The sequence below is a fragment of the Gymnoscopelus braueri genome (assembly GCF_963280865.1).
Source record: "Gymnoscopelus braueri genome assembly, chromosome: 11".
Lineage (NCBI taxonomy): Eukaryota > Metazoa > Chordata > Actinopteri > Myctophiformes > Myctophidae > Gymnoscopelus > Gymnoscopelus braueri.
The window spans coordinates 13,709,461-13,733,455 of NC_137613.1; the positions used below are offsets into that span (position 1 = coordinate 13,709,461).

The 23,995-nt window shown below is 44.4% G+C and overlaps 2 protein-coding genes across 2 annotated transcripts in view; one reads left to right on the forward strand and one right to left on the reverse strand.

Moving 5' to 3' along the window:
• Positions 1 to 11,269, reverse strand: part of cd164l2 (CD164 sialomucin-like 2) — a 17,890-nt gene extending 6,621 nt beyond the window's left edge. Inside the window, exons 1-4 of the mRNA XM_080441420.1 lie at positions 11,126 to 11,269; positions 10,677 to 10,805; positions 7,800 to 7,886; positions 7,122 to 7,214 (exon numbers count right to left, since the gene is read on the reverse strand). Of these exons, the coding sequence (XP_080297546.1) occupies positions 7,122 to 7,214; positions 7,800 to 7,886; positions 10,677 to 10,758 (262 nt within the window). The 5' untranslated portion in view covers positions 10,759 to 10,805; positions 11,126 to 11,269. The remainder of the gene's footprint in view (positions 1 to 7,121; positions 7,215 to 7,799; positions 7,887 to 10,676; positions 10,806 to 11,125) is intronic.
• A 7,496-nt stretch (positions 11,270 to 18,765) lies between these two features.
• Positions 18,766 to 19,818, forward strand: gpr3 (G protein-coupled receptor 3; the record flags this gene model as incomplete). The annotated part of the gene is made up of 1 exon (XM_080441651.1): positions 18,766 to 19,818. One exon carries the CDS (start codon positions 18,766 to 18,768, stop codon positions 19,816 to 19,818), a length of 1,053 nt encoding a protein of 350 aa, XP_080297777.1.
• Positions 19,819 to 23,995: the final 4,177 nt, after the last annotated feature.

Sequence of the window (23,995 nt, forward strand, 5' to 3'; positions counted from 1 at the left end):
AAAATAGCAAATCTACATAAATCTACCTTGTATATATGCTATTTTTTAATAGCCCAAAGAAATCAAGAAAAATGACACAGATGCGTTCCCGGTCCAATGGATTAAAGACTAGAGGAAATCTAGCCGTTGCTGTAATCCTGGGCGCTAATCTCCCTCTGCCAGCCTGGGGAGAGTCCCGAACTGAGCTCATGCCTCCGTCAATGCATGAGGAGTGAGCAGGCCGCTTCTTATCACCTGACAAGGGGGGAGTTTCCCCGGTTGGACGTAGCGCGTTGAAGGAACACTGTTCAATTATCCAAGCCATAGGGCTAGAGAAAAGTGAATTATTATTGTTCATAGTAATGTGCTTTTATCATTCTTTAGGATATACCAAAATGTTCTATGTAAGTTGGGCCTAGTGTGACAGAATAGGCAGCAGTAGAGTGTCTGCACCGAGACGACACCCTGCTGCTCAAAGGAACCTACCATTCTTAGGCGGGGGTAGGGCCCTAGATAAGAGACAAAAGCTTTGTGTGAGAACAAAGCCAAATGGTTGACTGGACAGATAGCAAAGGTGCCAGTCTGCTTTGCTGTGACAGGAAGCAGCAGGCAATCGCAAGGCTTTGTGGGTAATCAGAGCTTCCTGTTTGCTAGAAACTCCCTGTAGGAGGACCTAATTCAAGAAGTTGATAAATTCCCTGCTTTGGGGCAAGCATTCAGATTCGAATAAGTGACTGAACCGTGGGTCGTTCTAGGATATGGGTTCTGGAGTGACTCACTGAATCATTTGGAAAGAGTGTGAGATTAATAGTGAGTATTGAACATTGTAATGATTGTATGTTTGATGGGTTCATGATTGTGTAATGTCATATCCTTAATACTGTAAATGTTCTGTGCTTGTTTTCTCTCTAAGGTTTAATTACCTAACTGATCTAAAGGCTACTAACTGACCTAAAGGTCTAACTAACTAACAACCTAAGTATTAGAATAGAGTTATATGTTTGTAATTGTGATTAGTAATAAAATACCTTAAAAGACACCAGTTTGAGTAATTTGCTTAGACCCTCCACACTCTGACCTACCCTTTCATTGGGCCTAGTAACCGTAGCTTAACTCTGCACAAAGCAGAAACTACGATTAACTATAAAAATGAACAGTAATTAAACTATTTATGCCCCCGGAGGAGGCATCTATGAGTTTTAGGCAGAATAGCCGTGTTATACAGAGGTATAACACAGTTATTGAACTCTGCTTATTACACAGTAATAAGACTGTAGTGTCCCCGTGGGGGACATCTCAGAGTTAATAAGCGAATGACACAGTGATTGAACTCCGCTTATTACAGAGTTTAAGTATTAATTACATAGTAATTGAGTGTTACAGAGTAATTAAACAATTATGAACCCTTGGAGCCTATGTGAATCTAGAAAGGTATTAGGTCAGTCCTGTAAGCGGATCACATAATTGTATAATCCTGCCAATAGTCTGATGGTGAAAAGGAACCATTAGAGGCTGGATTAATGTGTGTTATCTAGTGAGATAACATAGCGTAAAAATCTCCTATAGCCTTAGGAGTAAAGACGCACTGTCTCTTTAAGATGAGAAGTGAGTTGTAACAAAATAAAGTATCTATTAGACCTGGTTATGGGACAGGTTAAAATAGGTTATCAGCACTAACACTGGCGTAATGAACTAATGTTAGAGTGGAAATCAGCGCCGAAAAGAGTCGGTGTGGGACAAAGGGTCTCCAAAAACCACAGCCTGCAGAAGGTCGAATCCACGGAGGCGAAAGGGGATACACGGAGCCGGCGGCCTAGCATGGCGCGAGGACCGAGGCATTGAATACCGTACGGGCCTACTGAGGAACCTTCCGGGAAAAAGACTCACTCAGGTTGCTATGAACGAAGCCCCACAGTTTGCGAAAACCGTGGAGAACAGAGACTGTAGCTTGTTAAACGCTGCGTGCTAACAATTCTATTGACTGAGCTAAGAATAAGGAGCTAGGAGGCAGGGGCTAGAAGCTAACCACAGGTTATGTAGCTAGGCTACCGTTAAAAGTTTGATTAGCGTACCAGAGGGGGTTTAGAAGCTAAAGCTATCCGACTTGAGAGCTACCATTAGCGTCACTAGCTTACAGTGCTAAGCTAACAATTCTATTGTCTGAGATACCGTTAGTGTAGCAAAGCTAGCGCGGGTTACTAAGGGGGTTATATTAGCACAGAAGAGGCTAGTTAGCTCAGGTAACAGCCACCGCTAGCTTACAGTGCTAAGCTAACTATTCTATTGTCTAGCATACAGTGCTAAGCTAACAGCCAATACTAACACACCTTGAGATGAGGAGTAGTTAGGTTTGGTTAATAATCTAATCATAGCAATGAGATGCTTGCTTTAAGCTGATTAAACAAACATTAAGAGAGTATTCATGGTTTAACTAGGCTTTATGAGTGACCAGACACTGCAATGTAGCTAAAGAATTAGACTAACAGACAGTGAATGTGAGGTTATCTTATCATTGGAAGTTAAAAAGCCATTGTATACTGATAAGGGGTGGGGGAGGTTACTACCAGTGTAATTCAATGTTTAACTAAACTTTATGATAGATCTAAAAGTATGAGTAACTAGATGATTAGTTTACAATAATAATGGATCAATGGTAATCATTGTGGGTTAAATACTAGAATGTACATTGGTAGAGCAAAATATATCCTATCCAGTATTAATTAACAAAATTAACTAATGTAAGTAGACCATTAAAAGGCTTCTTGCGTGGAATGCTGATAGGGTGGGTGCTATTTTACAGGTTAAATACAGTGTTAATTAATTATTGTTGTTATATAGCTAAAGGCTGAAACAACACTGTTACTTGCTAAAAATAACTGACGATTACTGTCACAGCCCTTTGAATTAAGACTAACTAACAGACCTTTTACCCAGACAGGGGAGATGGAAGTGTTAGCTGAGTTAATAGGGAAGTGCGAAGCAGCTCAAGCAGTTTTTAGGAGGGAAGTAAAGTTTATTGTCCTGCTGGATTTACCAAAAGAAAGGGCGGTAAGGGAGCTAAGAGCCGAATTAGCTAGATTCCTTAAGGTTGTTACATATTCTATCGCCATACTAGAAATTGATGAAGAAAGTTCATCTGAGATCTGCAGGATGCAGGATGACTGTTGCCAAAAGTATGACGAAACATTGAAGCAGGTCTGGTTTGAAGCGGCCCAGGAAGAATATGGGTCCCGCTTCACACATCCCAAAGTGAGTGAACTCCCTGCTGTGAGGGAGGGGGGTAGGGATGTCACACCTACAGATGGACCAGCAGCTGCTGCCACAGTGGTTGCAGAACTGGCAGCCAGGAGAGCAGCTTCGATGGACAACGCGGCGGAGGGATATCTCCTCATGACGACACGCTGGGAAAGCGCAGAGGACGTCGCTTCCAACCCACTCTTCACGACGGAGGTTCCAGAGGACGTCGCTACCAACCCACTCTTCACGAGGGCGTCAGAGGACGCCACTGCTGCGACAGACGTCGCCACCAATCCACTCAACACAGAGGGGTGCCAGCGACTGGAGGTCACTGAACCAGGAGAGACCCCATTCCACGCTGCGATCGAGAGAGCAGCTGCAAAGGTGCCACTGGCGATCGAAAGAGCTGCTCCTGCGGAGGCCGCCGGGAACGCGGAGGCCGAGAGGGAGGTTCCAGAGGGAACCAACGTCGCAGATGAGCAGACCGCCAGGAAGGCAGCTTCGATGGACAACGCGGCGGAGGGATATCTCCTCATCACGACACGCAGGGAAGGCGCCGAGGAGGTCGTGACGGCCGGCGGAGAGGAGCCATCGGCGGCGGGGGAGGTGCCACTGGAGATCGCGAGAGAAGCGAGAGAAGCTGCAGGGGAGACCCCATTCCACGCTGAAGAGGGAGGAGACCACGCCGGGGAGGTTCCAGAGGGAGCCAACGTCGCAGATGAGCAGACCGCCAGGGAGGCCGCTTCAATGGACGTCGCCACGGCGGTGAAAGTCTTCACCAATCCACTCAACGCAGAGGAGAAGCACGTCGACGCTACCACACCAGGGCGAAGGACCAGCCAACCGGGGGGTCCATCCAAGCGCCTGTCTCACAAAGGTGGGAGGAGACCAGCTACCAGCGGACCGGTGGCGTTCGAGAAGGAAGCCGAGTCGCCTGGCAAGGGTGGCGTTCGCTCCAAGCGCCCGTCTAAGAAAGGTGGCAGGCAGATGGCCCAAAGCAGACCAGTCAGGCCTGTCAAGGGTGGCGTTTGCTCCAAGCGCCCGTTTAACCAAGGTGGGAGGGGACCAGCTACCCCAAAACCCCTCAGAAAGAAGTCTGAGTGGGTAAATCTTGGCATCCGTGCGCCTGCTCGAAAAGAGAGGGGCGGATTGCAACGTCGGGTCCTTACAGTTCTGACCGCCAAAATCCAAGCAAAGAAAGTGCTTTATTTTGGTGGGGCTGTAACTAGAAAAAAGAAGGTGAAGATTAAAGATAAACTATCCCTTCTCCACCCCTCTGCGGGGGGGGCTGAGAGGAGCCCCCAGAAGGGGGTTGGTGGAATTGCAGTCCCACTGGTGGCCAGAAGAGTGCCATCAGACGGTATTGCTGCTGCTGAAGAGACAGCTGCAGAGGAGATCCACCCAGAGGGCGCCGCGGGGGACGTGACGGTCGAAGTAGAGACGCCTACGGAGAAAGCCGAGGGGAAGACCGACACCAATTCACACACCGACATCACCCCAGTGCAGAGCGTCGTGGCACCACCTAAGAAAGGTAGCCTTTGCCCCGAGCCTGAAGCCCTGTTGGGCCAAGGTGGGAGGTCAGTAGCGACAAGAGCCAGACCAGTCAAATGCGATTGTGCAAACTGCAAGCCTCTTGACCTCCTGAAAAAATGCAAATGTGAAACCTGCAAGCCACGTAAACCCTTCGCACCAGCCCGGTGGGTCGTGGGGAAATTGCGAGGGAAGAAGGAAAAGTTGAAGCAGAAAGTCACTGTCCCACCACAGTCATCAGCGCGGGCTGGTGGTGGGATTGCAGTTCCACTGGTGGCTGGTGGTGCCAGCAAAGTGACACTGACAAACGAACAGGCTTGACTGACAGGTCTATCCAGTTATTAGCTGTGGACAGTGGTACGCAGTGCGGACAATAAGCGAAAAAGATGCCAACGTGGTGTCTAAAAAATCGAAATGTCTTATTTGAGCGACTGTTTACTTAGGAATTTCGAGAGATATTGTGTAAATGAATGTATCATTTGTAGTGTTTACGATATTACCAGAAGAAATAACTTGCATAATGAAATGTATTAATTTACTGCCGACAATATGCCACTAAGTCAAAATGCAACAATAATTTGGAAGGTTCTTCCATGCAACAAAATTATTCTTAACTGATGTTAACTCATGATCTGAGTAATCAGGCCTTTTTGAATTGCTAATTTGTTGATTGTATAAAAAGCATTTGGGATGTGGGCTGGAGGTTTAAATGCAGAGTGAAGTTTCTTAAAGGTAAGATTGTAGATCAGCCATTTTAAAATCTTTTAAATCCTTTGCCCAAGTTACAATGTCAATTACCATGGCAACATGCCCTAAATAGGACATTGACTTACTAGGGAAACAGTGGGAGGAGGAAAGGTTTCCAAAATCAATTTGGATTATTAAAAAAGTTTAAAAATTACAAATTGAGAAAGTTAAGTTGAACTGTAAATTATTCCAAAATATGGGTTTAGAGCCACTTAATGACAATGAGTGAAAACTGTGTTGAGAATGTAACCTGTATGAGTGTGGGATCAGAGCAGTTTACATAGATGAAATCGAACTTCCCAAAGCCATGATTTAAGAAGCCAAAAAAGCTCACCGAACAATGGTGAGTAGAGGTTGGTTGTGAGAGAACTGAACATGGTTCAGTTATCTCAGGTGGGAGGTGTTCAATTATCCAAGCCATAGGGCTAGAGAAAAGTGAATTATTATTGTTCATAGTAATGTGCTTTTATCATTCTTTAGGATATACCAAAATGTTCTATGTAAGTTGGGCCTAGTGTGACAGAATAGGCAGCAGTAGAGTGTCTGCACCGAGACGACACCCTGCTGCTCAAAGGAACCTACCATTCTTAGGCGGGGGTAGGGCCCTAGATAAGAGACAAAAGCTTTGTGTGAGAACAAAGCCAAATGGTTGACTGGACAGATAGCAAAGGTGCCAGTCTGCTTTGCTGTGACAGGAAGCAGCAGGCAATCGCAAGGCTTTGTGGGTAATCAGAGCTTCCTGTTTGCTAGAAACTCCCTGTAGGAGGACCTAATTCAAGAAGTTGATAAATTCCCTGCTTTGGGGCAAGCATTCAGATTCGAATAAGTGACTGAACCGTGGGTCGTTCTAGGATATGGGTTCTGGAGTGACTCACTGAATCATTTGGAAAGAGTGTGAGATTAATAGTGAGTATTGAACATTGTAATGATTGTATGTTTGATGGGTTCATGATTGTGTAATGTCATATCCTTAATACTGTAAATGTTCTGTGCTTGTTTTCTCTCTAAGGTTTAATTACCTAACTGATCTAAAGGCTACTAACTGACCTAAAGGTCTAACTAACTAACAACCTAAGTATTAGAATAGAGTTATATGTTTGTAATTGTGATTAGTAATAAAATACCTTAAAAGACACCAGTTTGAGTAATTTGCTTAGACCCTCCACACTCTGACCTACCCTTTCATTGGGCCTAGTAACCGTAGCTTAACTCTGCACAAAGCAGAAACTACGATTAACTATAAAAATGAACAAACACGTTATTCCAACCAGTTCCTTTCCCCTCCATCAGGCGCCCCGGCTGACCAGGGGGAGGCAGTATAGAGACCAAGATTACTACATGATTTTTGTGTGGGTATACCTACCCTAGGGGACACGGGGAGAACATGCAAGCTCGACACAGAAAGGCCCTTTCGCCAACCCCACCTAGGGTATGGGCACTGATGACGCGGAGGAGAGAACACGAAATAAATAAAGCTGGGGGCTTATAAATAAATGATGTGCTTTATAAATAAAATTTGAGTTGAGTTGAGTTGAGCCAGTGTTATATGATCTTGGACTGTGATGTTTTGGAAGGTTACCTGAGCACAATTCATATATGAACTTGGACTGTGATGTGTAGCAGGTTACCTGAGCACAATTCCGATACTCTGGTCCAACTGCAGTTCATGGAAGTGTCCGTCTGGTCGCCTTGATCCGTCACGCACAAGCCTGTATCGTTACCTGAGACACGGAGATGGAGCATTTAGTGTGCATCGTTATTATCGCGTGTGTGTGTGTGTGTGTGTGTGTGTGTGTGTGTGTGTGTGTGTGTGTGTGTGTGTGTGTGTGTGTGTGTGTGTGTGCCTGCCTGTGTTCCTGGTATTAGTGAATAATTTATCTCTTTAGTACGGACCAGGCAATCTTATACTTTACAGCAACGATCCAGTTACCATCAGAGCTTAATGTGCGCGTGCGTGTGTGTGTGTGTGTGTGTGTGTGTGTGTGTGTGTGTGTGTGTGTGTGTGTGTGTGTGTGTGTGTGTGTGTGTGTGTGTGTGTGTGTGTGTGTGTGTGTGTGTGTGTGTGTGTGTGTGAGTGATAGAGGAAGAGAGAGATAGTGTGTGCGTGTATGTGTGTGTGTGTGTGTGTGTGTGTGTGTGTGTGTGTGTGTGTGTGTGTGTGTGTGTGTGTGTGTGTGTGTGTGTGTGTGTGTGTGTGTGTGTGTGTGTGTGTGTGTGTATGTGTGTGTGTCTGTGTGTGTGTGTGTGTGAGTGTGTGCATGCATGCGTGTTGCATGCATGTGCGTGCGTGTGCGTGTTGTGCATACCATCAGGACAGAGTCTCCAGACGCAGCCCGTCAGGTTCAGCATGGATTCTCCGACGCACATGTCACATGACTGGGCCTGGGAACAATCTGTCCGGGAGGAGTGAGAGAATGAACGGGCCTGTCAGTGAGTCACAGCCGCCGCCAGTCAATCACTTTGACTGACACAAACGAGCAAAGGGATGAGCGGCGGCTCCAATGAGACACAGCTAATCGCTACACAGGCCAATGGCTCTCCAAAACGCTTTAGTTTCAAAGACCCCCATGACTGAGAGTGGAACCCCCCAAAAGGACCCATCACGGGTCCGCTTTGGTTCAATTCAAACACTCTCAGAGCTACACACCTGTAAGCAGTGGTGGAAAAAGTACTCAACTTTTTTACTTAAGTAAAAGTATCAATACTGCAATGTAGAAATACTTTGTTTAATACCAGTAAAAGTGTGGAATTCTAAATTTACTTGAGTAAAAGTACAACAGTATTGGTATCAAAATGTACTTAAAGTACCAGAAGTAGAAAGCACTCATTATGCAGAATGATTTCACAAGTTTTCAAATGTATAAAATGTATAGAAATATTTTGAAAATAGCAGATCTACAAGCTCACAATGCGTCGCATCGCGACGCATTGTGAGCTTGTAGATCTGCTATTTTCAAATGGCCGAAATGCATACAGAGCTGAAGTGGTTGATGTATGTTTTGTAATAATAATCTAAATCTAGTAACTAATAACTAAAGTTGTTAAATAATTGTGGTGGAGTAAAAGTACAATATTTGCCTCTGAGATGTAGTGGAGTAGAAGTAAAAGTACAAATTTTACTTAAGTACAGTACTTGAGTAAATGTACTTGGTTACTTTACACCACTGCCTGTAAGGGTCCATTTGGTGAACCCTGAGGGTCACTGGGACCCAACTTTGAGAACCACACTTAACGGCTAAAGATAATGTATTTTCTCTGTCTGAAACCTATACTTAGTTGACTGGAGTCCCCCAGGGCTCTCTATACCAGGACTTTTTCCGCTCTACATTAAAGGGATAGTTCACCCAAATAATTACTTTTTTTCTATCAATTAGTCACCCCATGTACACTTGAATGTTAGAGAGCGGTACAAAGGAGAGATATAAAGGAGACTCTTTGTGTGTCCTAACCGGAACCGCTGCCGGTCATATTATTGGCTTAGGAATGCGACAAAAACAAAAAAGATACCCATGAATTCAAGTCTCCATGGGGTGACTAATCGATAGGGGAAAAAAAAGTCATTTTGGGGGTGGACTATCCCTTTAAGTAAATATCTTCTCAGAATGTTAGCCCCAGAATAGCAATTCTACTGTAGCTGTAGGGTTCAGGTGGTTAATTCTCATTCGCCTCTAACACTTTCTCTGTGGAGACATGTTGAGACAGATCAAACACAGTAGAGCTTATCGTCTCTGTCGGGTGGAGACCTCATATGTCCAAAACTGTTTTGAATTTGAACAGGATTCAAATTTAAAAGCATCATAAGTAGCAGATCTACAAGCTCAAAACGCGTCGCTTCGCGCCGCGTTTCGAGCTTGCGGATCTGCTAACTTTTGATGCTTTTGTGCGACGTTAGTTGCAGTGTTGGAAAGTAACTAAGTACATTTACTCAAGTACTGTACTTAAGTAACATTTTTAGGTAATTTTTACTTTAATTGAGTACTTCCAATGCTCTGTACTTTTACTTCTACTTTAGTTACTAGTTACTTTGTATATTTTGATTATTATTACAAAACATAAACAACTTCAGCCCTATATACATTTTGGCCATTTGAAAATAGCCGATCTACAAGCTCACAATGCGTCGCGATGCGACGCATTGTGAGCTTATAGATCTGCTATTTTCAAAAGATTTCTATACATTTGAAAACTTGTGAAATGGGACATTCTGAATAATGAATATTTTGTTTTTTGTACTATAAGTATATTTTGATACCGAGTACATTTTGAATTCTGGACTTTTACTTGTAACAGAGTATTTCTACATTGCAGTATTGATACTTTTACTTAAGTAACAAACGTGAGTACTTTTTTCCACCACTGCGCTGTCGTAGTACGATCAAATAGGGCGTTAATTTACGAGAAAAAGACCCACAAAATGTTAGAATATGGAGATAAGAGGTTTCTGCCCGACACCGTCGATATCTTCACAGTTGGGGGAGAAAAGGGGGAGAGAAGAAGAACTCTGTGGAACAGAGAGAACTCTGGAAACAGAACGTATACTGCAGGAGAGACGAGGAATTCAAGGAAAGGAGACGGATAAGGTTGCTGTGTGTACGGCCGGGTGGAAATTAATCCAGTGCAAATGTCAGAAAGGTGGAACGGAACCCCCTTACACAACAAGGCCACGGAAGCGTAACACCCACGGACACAGTCGCAGAAGAAATGCACAGACAGCCGATTCACCATCAAATGCAAATACAGACGCGTAGACAGGATAGGACCACAATGGAAACAAGTCCCCCCAGACTTTATTTTGTCCTTTTAGCCTTAAAGGGTAGTTGACCCAAAAACAAAATATATATATATATATCAATTAATCACCCAATGGAGACTTGAATTCATCGAATTTTTTTTGTTTTTGTCGCATTCCTAAGCCAATAATTTTCCGGTAGGAGACACAAAGGAGACTCTTTGTGTCTCCTACCGGAACCGCTGCCGGTAGTCAAATTATTGGCTTAGAAATGCGACAAAAACAAAAAAATATCCATGAATTCAAGTCTCCATGGGGTGACTTATCGATAGAAAAAAAATATTTTTGGGGGTGAACTATCCCTTTAATTTCTGACTGAACCACGTACTGTTTACATTTCTGACAAAGTATTCAATCAATCAATGGATATGGAATAGACTTGCCCCATACATACCTGACTGGGAGTACGCAGCGGTCACCAGTGTCATTAGCAGCAACGCGGAGCAGAGGGCCTTTGGGAGGACGAACCCTCGCATCCTGACAGCTACGGCCCAGCGGAGTCAACAAGGACAAAACCCTAGAACTAATCGATGATGTAATAAAAAATAATCGATTAATAATCGATCCCTATTTTTATAGACCAAATGTTTAAAGAAACGTCACAGAAATTCTAAAACAGTGACAATTGCAGATATAAGACCTCACAATGCAGTCGCGTTATGACAGATTGTGAGCTCGTAGATCGGCTATTTTCACTATTGCGCACGACATCGTTGTGCGACAAAGTATAAAATAACAGTACATTAAAAACAAATCGCTTCTCGATTCCTCGATGAATTGGAAAAAGTAATCGATCGAATTGATCAATCAATATGAGAAATAATTGATAATTGCAGCCCTTACCTGGGAAGTAGGGATACGGGATGAAACAGGTTTTTGGGTACGTTGGTTCTGTGATGCTGTATTGAGCTGTCAAAAGCCGTCCAGCGGAGATGACAGCCGGGGAAATGGATTCAGGCACACAGACACGCAATGACAGCAGACACAAGGAGTGGTGTAACGCACAGAGGGGACGAATGACAGCAGACACAAGGAGTAGTGTAACACGAGCTATACACCCCGAACCTGGTTACCCCGGAAACCTGCCGGCACCGGCACTGCCCTCCTGAAATAAAACACCGCCCTGAAACAGACTGACACCTGTTTACCTCAACACTGGAGATATTCATGTTCACACACACACTCGCACGCACACACACACACACACACACGCGCGCGCGCGCGCACACGCACACGCACACGCACACGCACACGCACACGCACACGCACACACACACACACAGACTGACACCTGTTTACCTCAACACATGAGATATTCATGTCGTCACAAACACACACACACACACACACACACACACGCATGTGCGCTCGCACACATGCACGCATGCATATACCCACACACACATGCACACTGATGCATGCATACACACAAATCACCACACACAACATACACACACGTCACCCACACACACCCACCCACACACACACACACACACACACACACACACCACACACGCACACAATGCACGCAAGCAACACAAAAGGGTCACAAAGTCCAAACACACATGCACGCACGCATGCACACACGATGCAAATCCATGATGCATGGCATGCAATTACTGGAGCTGCACTGAAACTGCAGCGCTTGTGTGATGAATGATGCACGTCTTTTCCAGTCACCCCCGCCCCCCCCTCCCCCCCGTGTAGGAAGGCACACCCACACTTTCTCCCACAGGGACACTATCTTTCTTGCACCTATATTGGACATGCATGAACACACACATTTGCATGTATCACTACATGTCCTACACATTATGTACATGAAAGAAGGGCCGCAATGGAAACAAGCCATTATCCTTTTGATAATGGTGTGATGATATATTATGTAAATGTACATGTTTATTATCATTAAAGAGGTCAAAGTCTTTTAGCCTGAAGCCTTGGTCTTTTTTTCCAAATGTTTCAAAAATATCAGCTATTTTCTGATAGCCAAAGTACAAAATAGGTTTAAAGGGATTAAACTGTTCCTCGCTTTGCCAGGGACCCCCTGGAACCATCTCAAGGACCCCACTTTGAGAACCAATGGCCCGCATGCATCATGGGCACGACATAAATACCACAATCCCACCAACACTGGTGGAGGTTCAGACAAGTGTCCCCTTCACTGTGAAGTACAATTATCCAGTGGTGGAAAAAGTACTCAAATGTTTTACTTAAGTAAAAGTACCAATATTGCAATATAGAAATACTCTGTTACAAGTAAAAGTCCATAATTCAAAATTTACTTGAGTAAAAGTACAATAGTATTGGCATCAAAATGTACTCAAAGTACCAAAAGTAAAAGTACTAAAATGTTTGAAAATAGCAGATCTACAAGCTCACAACGCGTCGCATCGCGACGCGTTGTAGATCGGCTATTTTCAAATAGCCTGTATAACATAAGGCTCAAGTGGTTAATGTATGTTTCATAATATCATAATGTATATCTGAAAAGTAACTAGTAACTAAAGTTTTCAAATAATTGTAGTGGAGTAAAAGTACAATATTTGCCTCTGAGATGTAATGGAGTAGAAGTAAAAGTATTGGAAATTGGAAATACTCAAGTAAAGTACAAATACCTCAAAATTGTACTTAAGTACAGTACTTAAGTAAATGTACTTAGTTACTTTACACCGTTATCATTATCATTATCATTATCATTATTATTATTAGTAGTAGTAGTAGTAGTAGTAATAGTAGGCGGCACTACTAATACTACTGCTATTACCTCAACTCACACAGACATAGGGCTGCTGCCCATGCATGATGCACCGACATATGTATTTCTCTTGGCAGCGCCGCCATCTCCAAAGCCTATAAGGTTACATAGTCTGGTCACACGCCCATAAAAAGGTTTACATAAGGTGGGTGGGGTCGGAGGGGTTCTCTTCTCTTCTCTCACGAAGAAAGAAGAGAAGACGTGAAAGGACGTGTAAGGTAAACCCTACTCACTGCACCAACCTCCTCTCTCTCTCTCTCCTGCAGCAAACAGCGCCCTCTGCCGGCAACAAGGACGCAGGACCAGCCAGGTCGTCGCTGCCGTGTCAGGTGGAAACCTTGTGTGTAAAAAAAAAACTGTTATTTTTCAGACAATGAGGGAAAAAGGTGTGTTCCAAATGGGTTCAATGTAGTCGTTATTTCAATATGTTCTTGTTAATACTTTTACTCATGCTCTCTCTCTATCACACACACACACACACACACACACACACACACACACACACACACACACACACACACACGCGCGCGCACGCGCACGCACGAACGCATGTGCAGGCAGGCACACAGACAGCCCCACACAAACCACTTTCACATTCATTTAAACAAAAATGGCTAAAATAGCAGATCTGCAAGCTCACAACTTCGACTGTTTTTTTGCTACTTTTGTATGAAACTGCAGTATACTAGGAAATTAATGTACAGGGAAAGAGGGAAAAAAAGGTTTAAATATGGATATAGGAGATTTCTGCACTTACAGCCGGTAGAGTCTATCGCCTGGGAGGACCTGCATTATGATTGGATAATTGGTTCCCCGGGCAACTGCTGGTTTTGTCTGCCAATATCTGGACCTATGACGTCTTGCCCACCATCTCTAGTTCAGTGGGTTTTCAAGCCTTTTCATATCAAGGTCCATTATTTATTCGGCATTTGAGCCACTACGGACCACCGTTTGATGAGATTTAGATTCTCAGAACCAAGACTTAGAATATTTCGTTGTCGTTTGATAAGATTTTGTCCACAATTCCATGCTGTGACGATGTGGTAACATAGGAGAGATAACAGGCAAACGTTGATCAAAATAACAATGATTTGATTAAGTAATGCAGATGTTTAACAATAATGTAACTCTTGAGAGCGTAAAAATGAAACCAAATGGACCCGTAAGGGTCCATTTGGTTTCATTTTACACTCTCAAGAGTTAAAGATCTACCTAATAAGTCCATTTGGTTACCAACTCTCCATCATTTAGCTGGGGACCACCTGGAAGAACCCCCTCAGGGACCACCAGGTGTCATGAACCCCTGATTCTATAGTTTAACATCCTTTTCACGTGTAGGCCTATTTAACTTCAGCCTACATGATGCACCCATAGAGGTATAATATATAATATAATATGCACCCCTCAAAGTCAAACATCTCTGAGAGGAAAATGCAATAAAGAAGCTATATAAGCTGTTGCCCTGACAACCAACCAACCATCCAGCACGGCCTCCCGGACTATGGGATATTAAACATCCAATGACGTAATAACTAATTATTCAGCTCGAGTCCTCTTTTTTTTTTCTCCCTTTTTTGTTTTTTTCTCGGGGAGCACCGGAAGCGGTGTGTCCTTATATGGCATTAGCAGGATGAGATCCCCCCCACCATCGTCCCATTGGTATGCGCATTGATTCTGGCCACGTAGATAGAAGACCACCACACAGCACAGCATCTTGCAGCACCCACGCACGCCCTGTTAGACGGGGGAAGACCACACTAGTGTCGATGAATGATGAACGCTGTTCTCTCTGAGATGTGTCTTCTCTCACCTGTGAATAAATCACACAATGTGAGTCAGAGACACTTTAGTTTTCAAGGACGTTTCTTTTTGATACCCAGTGCTGCTGTGACAGCTAAATAATAGGGTAGACTATCGATCTTCTGTAAATATTCTTACTGCTCCTAGCCTATTGATGATTTATTGTGTATTATAGGCTGGTAGGCTATCTATTGTATGTCTTTATATGTCTTGATGAATTTAATACATGGGACCACAATGGAAACAAGCCCTTAGGGCTTTTTGTGTTATCCTTTTAGCAGTATTGTATAATCGTACCTCTGTACTTTGTGCAAACTGTTAATAAAGTATTCGATCAATCAATCAAGACATTGGTATGCAGGACTTGGGACTATACACAAGTGCAATACTGCATTATGGATCATAGCATAAATATATGTATAAACAGATGTAAATAAGCGTTACTTTTCAACCAAGGGAAAGGTGAATTCTCTTTTTAACCCACTACATTAGGTTAAACTATAGTCCACCCATGCAGTCTGGCTAACTCACTACCTTTCTTTCAAATAATAACAAGTGACCCTATCTATATAGACCCTCCAAAAAACGCGGGCTAAAATCCTTGATTTTGCAATGAAATATGTGTGAAATTGCGGGAAGTTGCAAAATATACAGAAAGTTGCTAAAATGTGCGAAAAGTGGCGAAATATGTGAAATATGCGAAAAAATCAACAATTTGCGAAATAGGCGCTCATAATGTTAGGTAGCATGTTGTTTACACAGATGCTATAGGTTCATGGTTTCCCTGGTATCCTAATTTCTTGAGCCACACTCACACTGTTCTCTTGGCATCCTATTCATATGATTATTTACCTTGTGTAGACGTTGCTCTGGATAAGAGTGTCTGCTAAACGCTTAACTTGTAAATTGTATTATAATGACACATGTTCCCGCCATGCGTCTAAACTGATAACAAACTAATGTCAAACGGGCCAGTGTGGCTTAACCTATATGGTGATTAATAAATGTGTTTATTTCCTACTGTGTTAATGTGTGTGTGTGGGTAGTTTGTTCTCCTATGGGTGTCAAACATGTTGCAGGGCAATCAGTGCAGCAGATCAGATGTGTCATACATGCAGCATCTCTCTCTCCACGCAGGTCCCTGAGTCACTGCTGTGTTGATGCTGATCCTTCGTTCAGTTTCAGAACCAAGGAGAGCTCCTTGACCCCGAGTATCTTCTTAACCACACACACACACACACACACACACACACACACACACACACACACACACACACACACACACACACACACACACACACACACACACACACACACACACACACACACACACACACACACACAGTTCAAGGTCCTTGAATATAGTCCTTAATATAGCATAAAAATCATTTTAACCCTGTTTTATAGGCTATTCGAAAATAGCTGATCTATAAGCTCACAATGTGTTGCATGACAACGTGCTGTGCATGAGCATGTTGATCTGCTATTTTTGAAAAATAGATAAATTGTGAAGACTTTTGAATAATTTTTTTACACAAAGCTTTTTTTATGGGGGGTCCCTGGTACCTTTTCCAGATGGGGGTCCGTGGACCAAATAGGCCACCTATATACAGTACACATCAATTTGGGCGGTCCTTGACATGAAAATGTTTCATAACCACTGGCCTTTACAGTAAAAGTAACAGGCACTAGGCGTGTGCACGCGCGTGCGTGTATGTACAAGAAAAAAGGCCACATCGAGGGGGGGGGGGGGGGGGGGGGGTTGGCCCATTATTTACAAGAAGTGAGGCACACAGTCACAAAGTATAGCCGCAGTGGGCGGAGCGATACAGATGCCGCATTTTTCTGAATGAAATTACTCCAGTCTGGCCCCCACCCTACTCACCATCCTCTGTAGCGGCTCCTGATTGGTCGAGCCCCCCCCCCCCCACCCCATGAAGTCCACTGACGTCAAGCGCTCGGTCTCATCTAGGTGTCACGGCGCTCCAGAGATTCATTCATTCTGCAACCCTGAGCCCTGAGAGAGAGGAGAGGAGAGGAGAAACTCTCTAGTTGTACAAACAGCCATAAGGAGAGGAGAGGAGATACAACCAGCTATAAGCTTTTGATACAACCTTTGATACACAAGGCACAGCATCAGGCTTCGAAGATATACCACAGACAATTAAAGAGCCAGGATTTTATACCTTATTGTTGTTCTAAAGAAGAAGTATCACGGACCCGGTGAATAATTATAACAGGCATCGCTGCGCGTCTCTCCATCATCGCTTTAATTGGCTCGGATAATTAGGCTATAGTCGTGCTGATTTTATATTGGAGAGGAATCTTTGAGACTGAAGCACAAAGGAAATCGGCGATTATTGCATAAGGTAAGCTGCATGTGCATTCCATTTCTCTCTCTCTCTCATTCATTCTCTCCCTCTCTCTCTCTCTGTCTGTGCGTGCGTGCATGTGCCGTGATCGTGCACCTTTGGGACATCCTCTGGTGCAGCGGACCTGCAATTCTATTATACAACACGGTGTCCTCTCCTCTCTCCGCACGGGTAGGCTGGGGTATACCCACCCCGCATGCAGGGGCATGGAATACATAATGCATTTTTACATTGATTGAACCGCAAAAGCGTTCTATGGTAGTTATAGGCTACAGCAAGCAACTGCCGGGCAGCGCGCTTTTCTTTTAACGCCGCCACGTTTTTCCACTTAAAAGAAAAGCGCGCTGCAGAATCAGCTGTTATTTATTATTATTAGGACTCCGATGAGTGGAATCTTCATTCATTCATTGAATAGTTTGGCTGCAATGTGCATCCATCGCAGCACTAGAAGAACACGCGGCGCTGGTACAAAGCACAGAAAGACACGGGGGGTCGGGTCAGTGAGATATGAGGCAGACAGACAGGCTGTAGCCTACAGCCAGACAGACAGACGGCAGTGTGATATCAGACAATTAATTAATTAAAACAAACAACATTATTGCAATTCTTGCAATCCACTAATGTCAGCAGAAAAGGGAAATGCAGCGATAAAAATGCATTATAGGTCAAGTGGTTCTCAGTGGTTTTAATGGAGAACCATGAGCGTATGGGTCCATTTGGTTCCATTCCTACGCTCTCAGAGTTACAGATCTGCAAGTGTCCATTTGGAACTCCCTCCTTAAGGAACCCTGAGGGGGTCCCTGGACCCCCTATGTGCTTTGAATGTGCCATGCGTGTCTGCCATAGACAAAACCGGTTTTAAAAAAAATAAGACAACAGTGTGTGAAGTTCCTTTATATCAGTGGTTCTCAAAGTGGGGTCCGGGGACCCCCAGGGGTCCTTGGGGGGGGTTCCAAGGGGTCCCCAGCAACATGTGTTAATATAGCATCACAATCATTTTAACCACTTTAACCTTTTATACTTTGCCTATTTAAAAATAGCAGATATACAAGCTTCTGGGGGGTCCCTGGAACATCATATTTGAGATGGGGGGTCCGCGGCCAAATACATATCATTTTGGGGGTCCTTGACCTGAAAAAGTTTGAGAACCACTGCCTTATAGAACACCCTGTGAACTGTTCTTCTGCTATGCAAGAATTAAGAGCTTGTAGAATCTCAACACAGAGGATGAAACAAAGGAAGAGGTGCTTATATTGGATAGAAGACTTTCTTTAATACCTGGAACGCATCTGTGTCACTTTAGATGTCTTTGGCTATTCAAAAATAGCAGATATACAAGCTCATAGCGCGGCACCGAGTGCCGCGCTATGAACTTGTAGATCTGCTATTTTTGAAAAATCGTGAAAAAAATTTTTTTTAGATTTTTTTTCCAAAAACTGTTAGGATTTAGATTTTTTTTAAAGAATCGCCTCAGGTCTTAAAGGGTTAATTATTTAGAACTAACGGCGACATTTTGTCTTTTTGTGTCACAGGTGTGTGAGGTGTGTGAGGTCATGATCCTGAACATCTCCGAGCTGGACTGGGACGAGTCCTCGGGCTCCGCCCCCGTCCTCTTCGTGGTGGAGCCGCCGCCGGGCCACGCAGCAGGGGCGGCGCCGGCGCCGCCGTACGAGGTCCCGCCCCTCAGCCTGTGGGGCGTGCTCCTGTGCGTCTCCGGCACGCTCATCGTGGCCGAGAACGCCGTGGTGGTCGCCACCATCCTGGCCACGCCCTCGCTGCATCGCGCGCCCGTCTTCCTGCTGCTCGCCAGCCTGGGCGCGGCCGACCTCCTGGCCGGCGTGGCCTTGCTCCTGCACTTCCTCTTCCGGTTCTGCGTGGAGCCCGGCGACTGGTCCGAGCTGCTGACCTCGGGCCTGCTGGTGACGTCGCTCGTCGCCTCCCTCTGCAGCCTGATGGGCGTCGCCCTGGACCGGTACCTCTCCCTGAGCCGCGCCTTGACCTACGGCTCCGGCCAGTCGCGGCGCCGCGCCGCCGTCCTCCTGGCGCTCACCTGGGCGGCGGCGGTCGCCGTCGGCGCGGGCCCGGCCGCGGGGTGGCACTGCCTCGGCGAGCCCTCGTCCTGCTCCGTGGCGCGGCCCTTGACCCGGACGTACCTGTCGCTCCTGTGCGGCGGCTTCCTGGTCGTGGTCCTGGTGACGCTGCAGCTCTACGCCGGCATCTGCCGCGTGGCCCGGCGCCACGCCCACGCCATCGCCACCCAGAGGCACTTCCTCCCCGCCAAGCAGCAGTCGTCGTACGGCGGCGGCAAACACGGCGGCGGGGGACACCCGGGGCCCGGGCGGCGGGGGTTCTCCCGGCTGGTGGTGGTGCTCGGCGTGTTCGTGGGCTGCTGGATGCCCTTCTCGCTGTGGGGGCTGGTGGGCGACGCGTCCAGCCCGCCGCTGTACACCTACGCCACGCTGCTGCCGGCGGCCGGCAGCTCCCTGCTCAACCCGCTGCTGTACAGCCTGCGGAACAAGGACATCCGCAAGGTGCTGACGCAGGCGTGCTGCCCGCACCGCTGCGTACAGCGCAACGTGAACATACACCGTCCCGTGGACGTGTAGTATAGGGCCTGCTGCTGCCCCGCACACCCCCCCCCCGCACCCCCGCACCCCGATGCACCGCACACAGCATCGACATACAACCATCCTGTGGATGTGTAGAGACTGACTGACTGCCAACTCCCAAGCTCCCTCCACCCCCCCCCCCCCCCTCCCCATACCCCCAACGCCAGACATATCATCCTTGAATATGCCAGGATTCCACACAGAGCTACAAAGACTGCCAAATGGAGCCACAAGTTCAACACACACACACACACACACACACACACACACACACACACACACACACACACACGTATTTATATTACTTACCCTTAACCCATTGAGACCTGAAGCCGATTCTACATGTCTCCTAAATCTCAACAGTATTCTGAAAAACGTATGTTTCTATATCAGTGGTGCTCAATCTTTTTCATGTCAAGGACCCCCAAAATTATATGTATTTGGCCGCGGACCCCCATCAAAATATTTTGTTCCAGGGACCCCCCAGAAGCAAAGATTTGAGTTAAAAATGTTTGCTTTAAAAGTATTTATATTCAAAGATTTGCACACATTTTCACGATTTTTCAAAAATAGCAGATCTACAAGCTCGTAGCGCGGCACTCGGTGCCGCGCTATGAGCTTGTATATCTGCTATTTTTGAATAGCCAAAGTGTAAAATAATGCTTTTTAGCTCAAATCTAAAAATGACACAGTTCCAGGTCTTAATGGGTTAAGCGAGAAATAGACAATCTAAAAGCTGTGCCAACCCCCGAACCTAATCTCTAAATGCCTAGAGTAATCCTCCTAACCCTAATAATTTAAAGCCTAAACTAACCACATCTTATTATTTTTGTAACCATAAAACAAGTTATTTATCCTGCGAGGACCCAGGAAAATGATCCTCACAATTGTCTATTTTTCAAATTCTACTATACTTGTGGGGACATTTGGCCCTCACACAAGTTTACGCACACGCACACACACACACACACACTCAAATCGCACATCTATCTATCTCTGAGTGATGGAATCCCAACTGCATATCTGAAAGCAATCAGAATGTACTGTACTGTCCTTCTGGCCGGTAGCCAGCCACCCACCGTGGAATGGCCGCGCTATCTGTCTATTGCAACAGAGACTGAATGTACCGTCTCTCGTGAAAACTCGTGCCTCATCATACTCTGACAATTGTAACGTCCGTCCACCGGATCCCCAGGATCCACCGAAGAAGATCCTTGGGGGAATCCTCTGAAGTCTACATGGGATTGCACTCCGAGAGATGTATAGGGACTGAAACGAAACCAGGCGTCTGCACTTTAAAAAAGAAAAGAAAACTGAGAAAAAGAAAGAAACTAAAGACTATTATGGGTTTGATATGGAAGCCGACATGGAACTCGAGATGGACTAATCACATTGGTTCTCAAACTTGTTTTTATTTTTATTTCAAGGACACCCCATAACTCTTGAGACTGTATAAACAGAACGAAATGGACCCGTTTAGAAGGGTACATTTGGTTCCGTTTGTACAAGTCTCAGAGTTACGGACTTGTGTAAGGGTCCGTTGGGAATGGGAACCCCCCCCTCAAGGAATCCTGAGAGGGTCCCTGGACCCCCACTTTTTGAGAACCACTGGACTATCATATTGTTGTAATATCAATCTGTTGATCCAAAGGCCAATTGTTTGATTTACTTGAATGCCTCTTAAAAAAAAAAAAAAAGACGTCTCAGAGATTCTATTTTTTTGCACATGCTGTGACAGCTAAGGCACTTTGAACGATTCTTCTGACCATAATATGTTCATGTTGCACAACCTTTTTGAAAAACCGACTGAATGTTTTATAGTGATGAATAATAAATGATTCTTTTTCTACCGAATGTCAGCACTCTCTCTCTCTCTGTTTTTACTTACTTACTGCCCATCTCTCTCCCTCAGACACTTAAAATCAATTAACTACAGCCCCCTGAGTGTTCCCTGTAGCTTGTACGTTAAATGATTTGGTAGTTTATAAAAAGAAGCTTGGACGTCATCGCTATCAGTCTATAGCCATCAAGTTCCTTTTAAATCTACATCGTTGTCTTGGGACGACCAGGAGAAGAGAACAGTTACGCAAGGCGGATGTCTCGCTCAAATGCTTTCAATTATTTTCACAGTTCACTTCTACTGCCGCACAGTAGATATATATATGTACGTACATACGTATGTATGTATGTATATATATATAAATAGATATATAGTTGCTGTCGGGTATAGAAACCTCTTATCTCCATAAATTAACACCCTACTTGATACAAAAAAATAGCAGATCCACAAGCTCGAAATGCGGCGCGAAGCGACGTGTTTTGAGCTTGTAGATCTGCTATTTTTTATTTGAATCCTGAAAAGTGAAAACAGGACATATGAGGTTTCCACCCGACAGATGCGATACATACTGTATAAATAGATGAAAATATGATATATTTTGACAAGTTGAATTATAGGGTCATTTGAACATGGCTAGACAAAACGAAAATTTAAGGTCAATGTCATGTTATATACAGGTTGAAGCACATACATTATCCTGACTTTGTACTATAAACGCCAAAAATAATCTGCTCATTTTTGCCAGCTATATCAACTGTTCATAACATGAGTCACCTAAAAAAAAAACTACCATGGATTCAAGAACCTCAATGGAATGTTTTTCACAAGGTTGGATGACTTGACAGAATTTAGTTTTTTTTTTTTTAACAAAATACAATGTTCTCTTGGGAGTCCATAGCAATCTCAGATGTCATTGTACCAACAACATGGAGCCCAGGGCACAGCTTATGCAGTGGGTTAGGTGGGTTGTGCCAGGTCTTCTGGGCATCCAGCACCACCAGGGGGCATCGCACAACATTCCATCAGATGGAAGGAACAACACGGTCTGCACTGTGATCCACAGGCAGCTGCTGCACATACATACACACACATACAGCTGCATACATACATACCACTCCAGGCTGCTCCTCAACATGCAAGCTATTAGAGACTAGTTACAGTATATACATTTTGCAGTGGTGGAAAAAAGTACTCAAACTTGTACTTCAGTAAAAGTATCAATACCGCAATGCAGAAATACTATGTTACAAGTATAAGTCCAGAATTCAAAAATGTACTTGAGTAAAAGCACAAAAGTATTGGCATGAAAATGTACTTAACATACCAAAAGTAAAAGTACTCATTATGCAGAATGTCCCGTTTCACAAGTTATTATAAAATGTATTAAAATCTGTTGAAAATAGCAGATCTACAAGCTGCTATATTCAAATAGGCAAAGTTTAAATAGGGCTGAAGTGGTTAATGTATGTTTTGTAATAATAATTAAAATCTACAAAGTAACTATTGTAATCAAATTATATCCAAACATCTTCCCAAACATCTTTTTTGAATATCAATATATTTCCAGGAATTTCATGAACTTGAGACCCCTGAACATAGCTATATACAAAGATTGAAGATTAATTTCATGCGATATGCAGGTTGAAGCTCATACACAGCATCCTGATTTTGTATAGTTGAGAATTTAGCATTTTATCTTTTGATATAAACGGCAAAAGAAATATTTGGCAATATTTTTGCCAGTTAAATCAACCTTTAACTGCATGGATTCAAGATGCTCAACGGATTGTTTTTCTCAAGGTGGATGAAATTAGATAGAGACATGTTATACAGTATACTGTATGTATATCGTCTGTCGGGTGGAAACCTCATATGTCAATAATCCTTTTCAGGATTCAAATTCAAAAATAGCAAAAGTAGCAGATCTACAAGCTCACAACGCTGCGCTTCGAGCTCGCAGATCTGCTACTTTTTGTGCGACGCTGTAGTGTGATCAAGTAGGGCAGTGGTTTTCAACCTTTTTTTTGCGTCAAGGACCCCCAAATTGACACATATTAGCCCAGGGACCCCCATTTGAAAAGATATGCCAGGGACTCAACCATTTTGATTTCTTGGGGGTCCCAATCTACAGTGGCGTGCACAGACATTTTGAGGGGCAGGTGCTCAAGTTAAAAAAAAAGGGCACCTTGCGCGGCGCGTGGAACCGCCAGCTGCCCTAGTAGTGTGAGAAGAAAATTGCAATGCACATTTTGGGGAATTGTTAATATATTAGAAGTTTTTAATCCAGAATTGATCGATGTCACCATGGGCTACATACTGTAAAAAAAAAAAAAG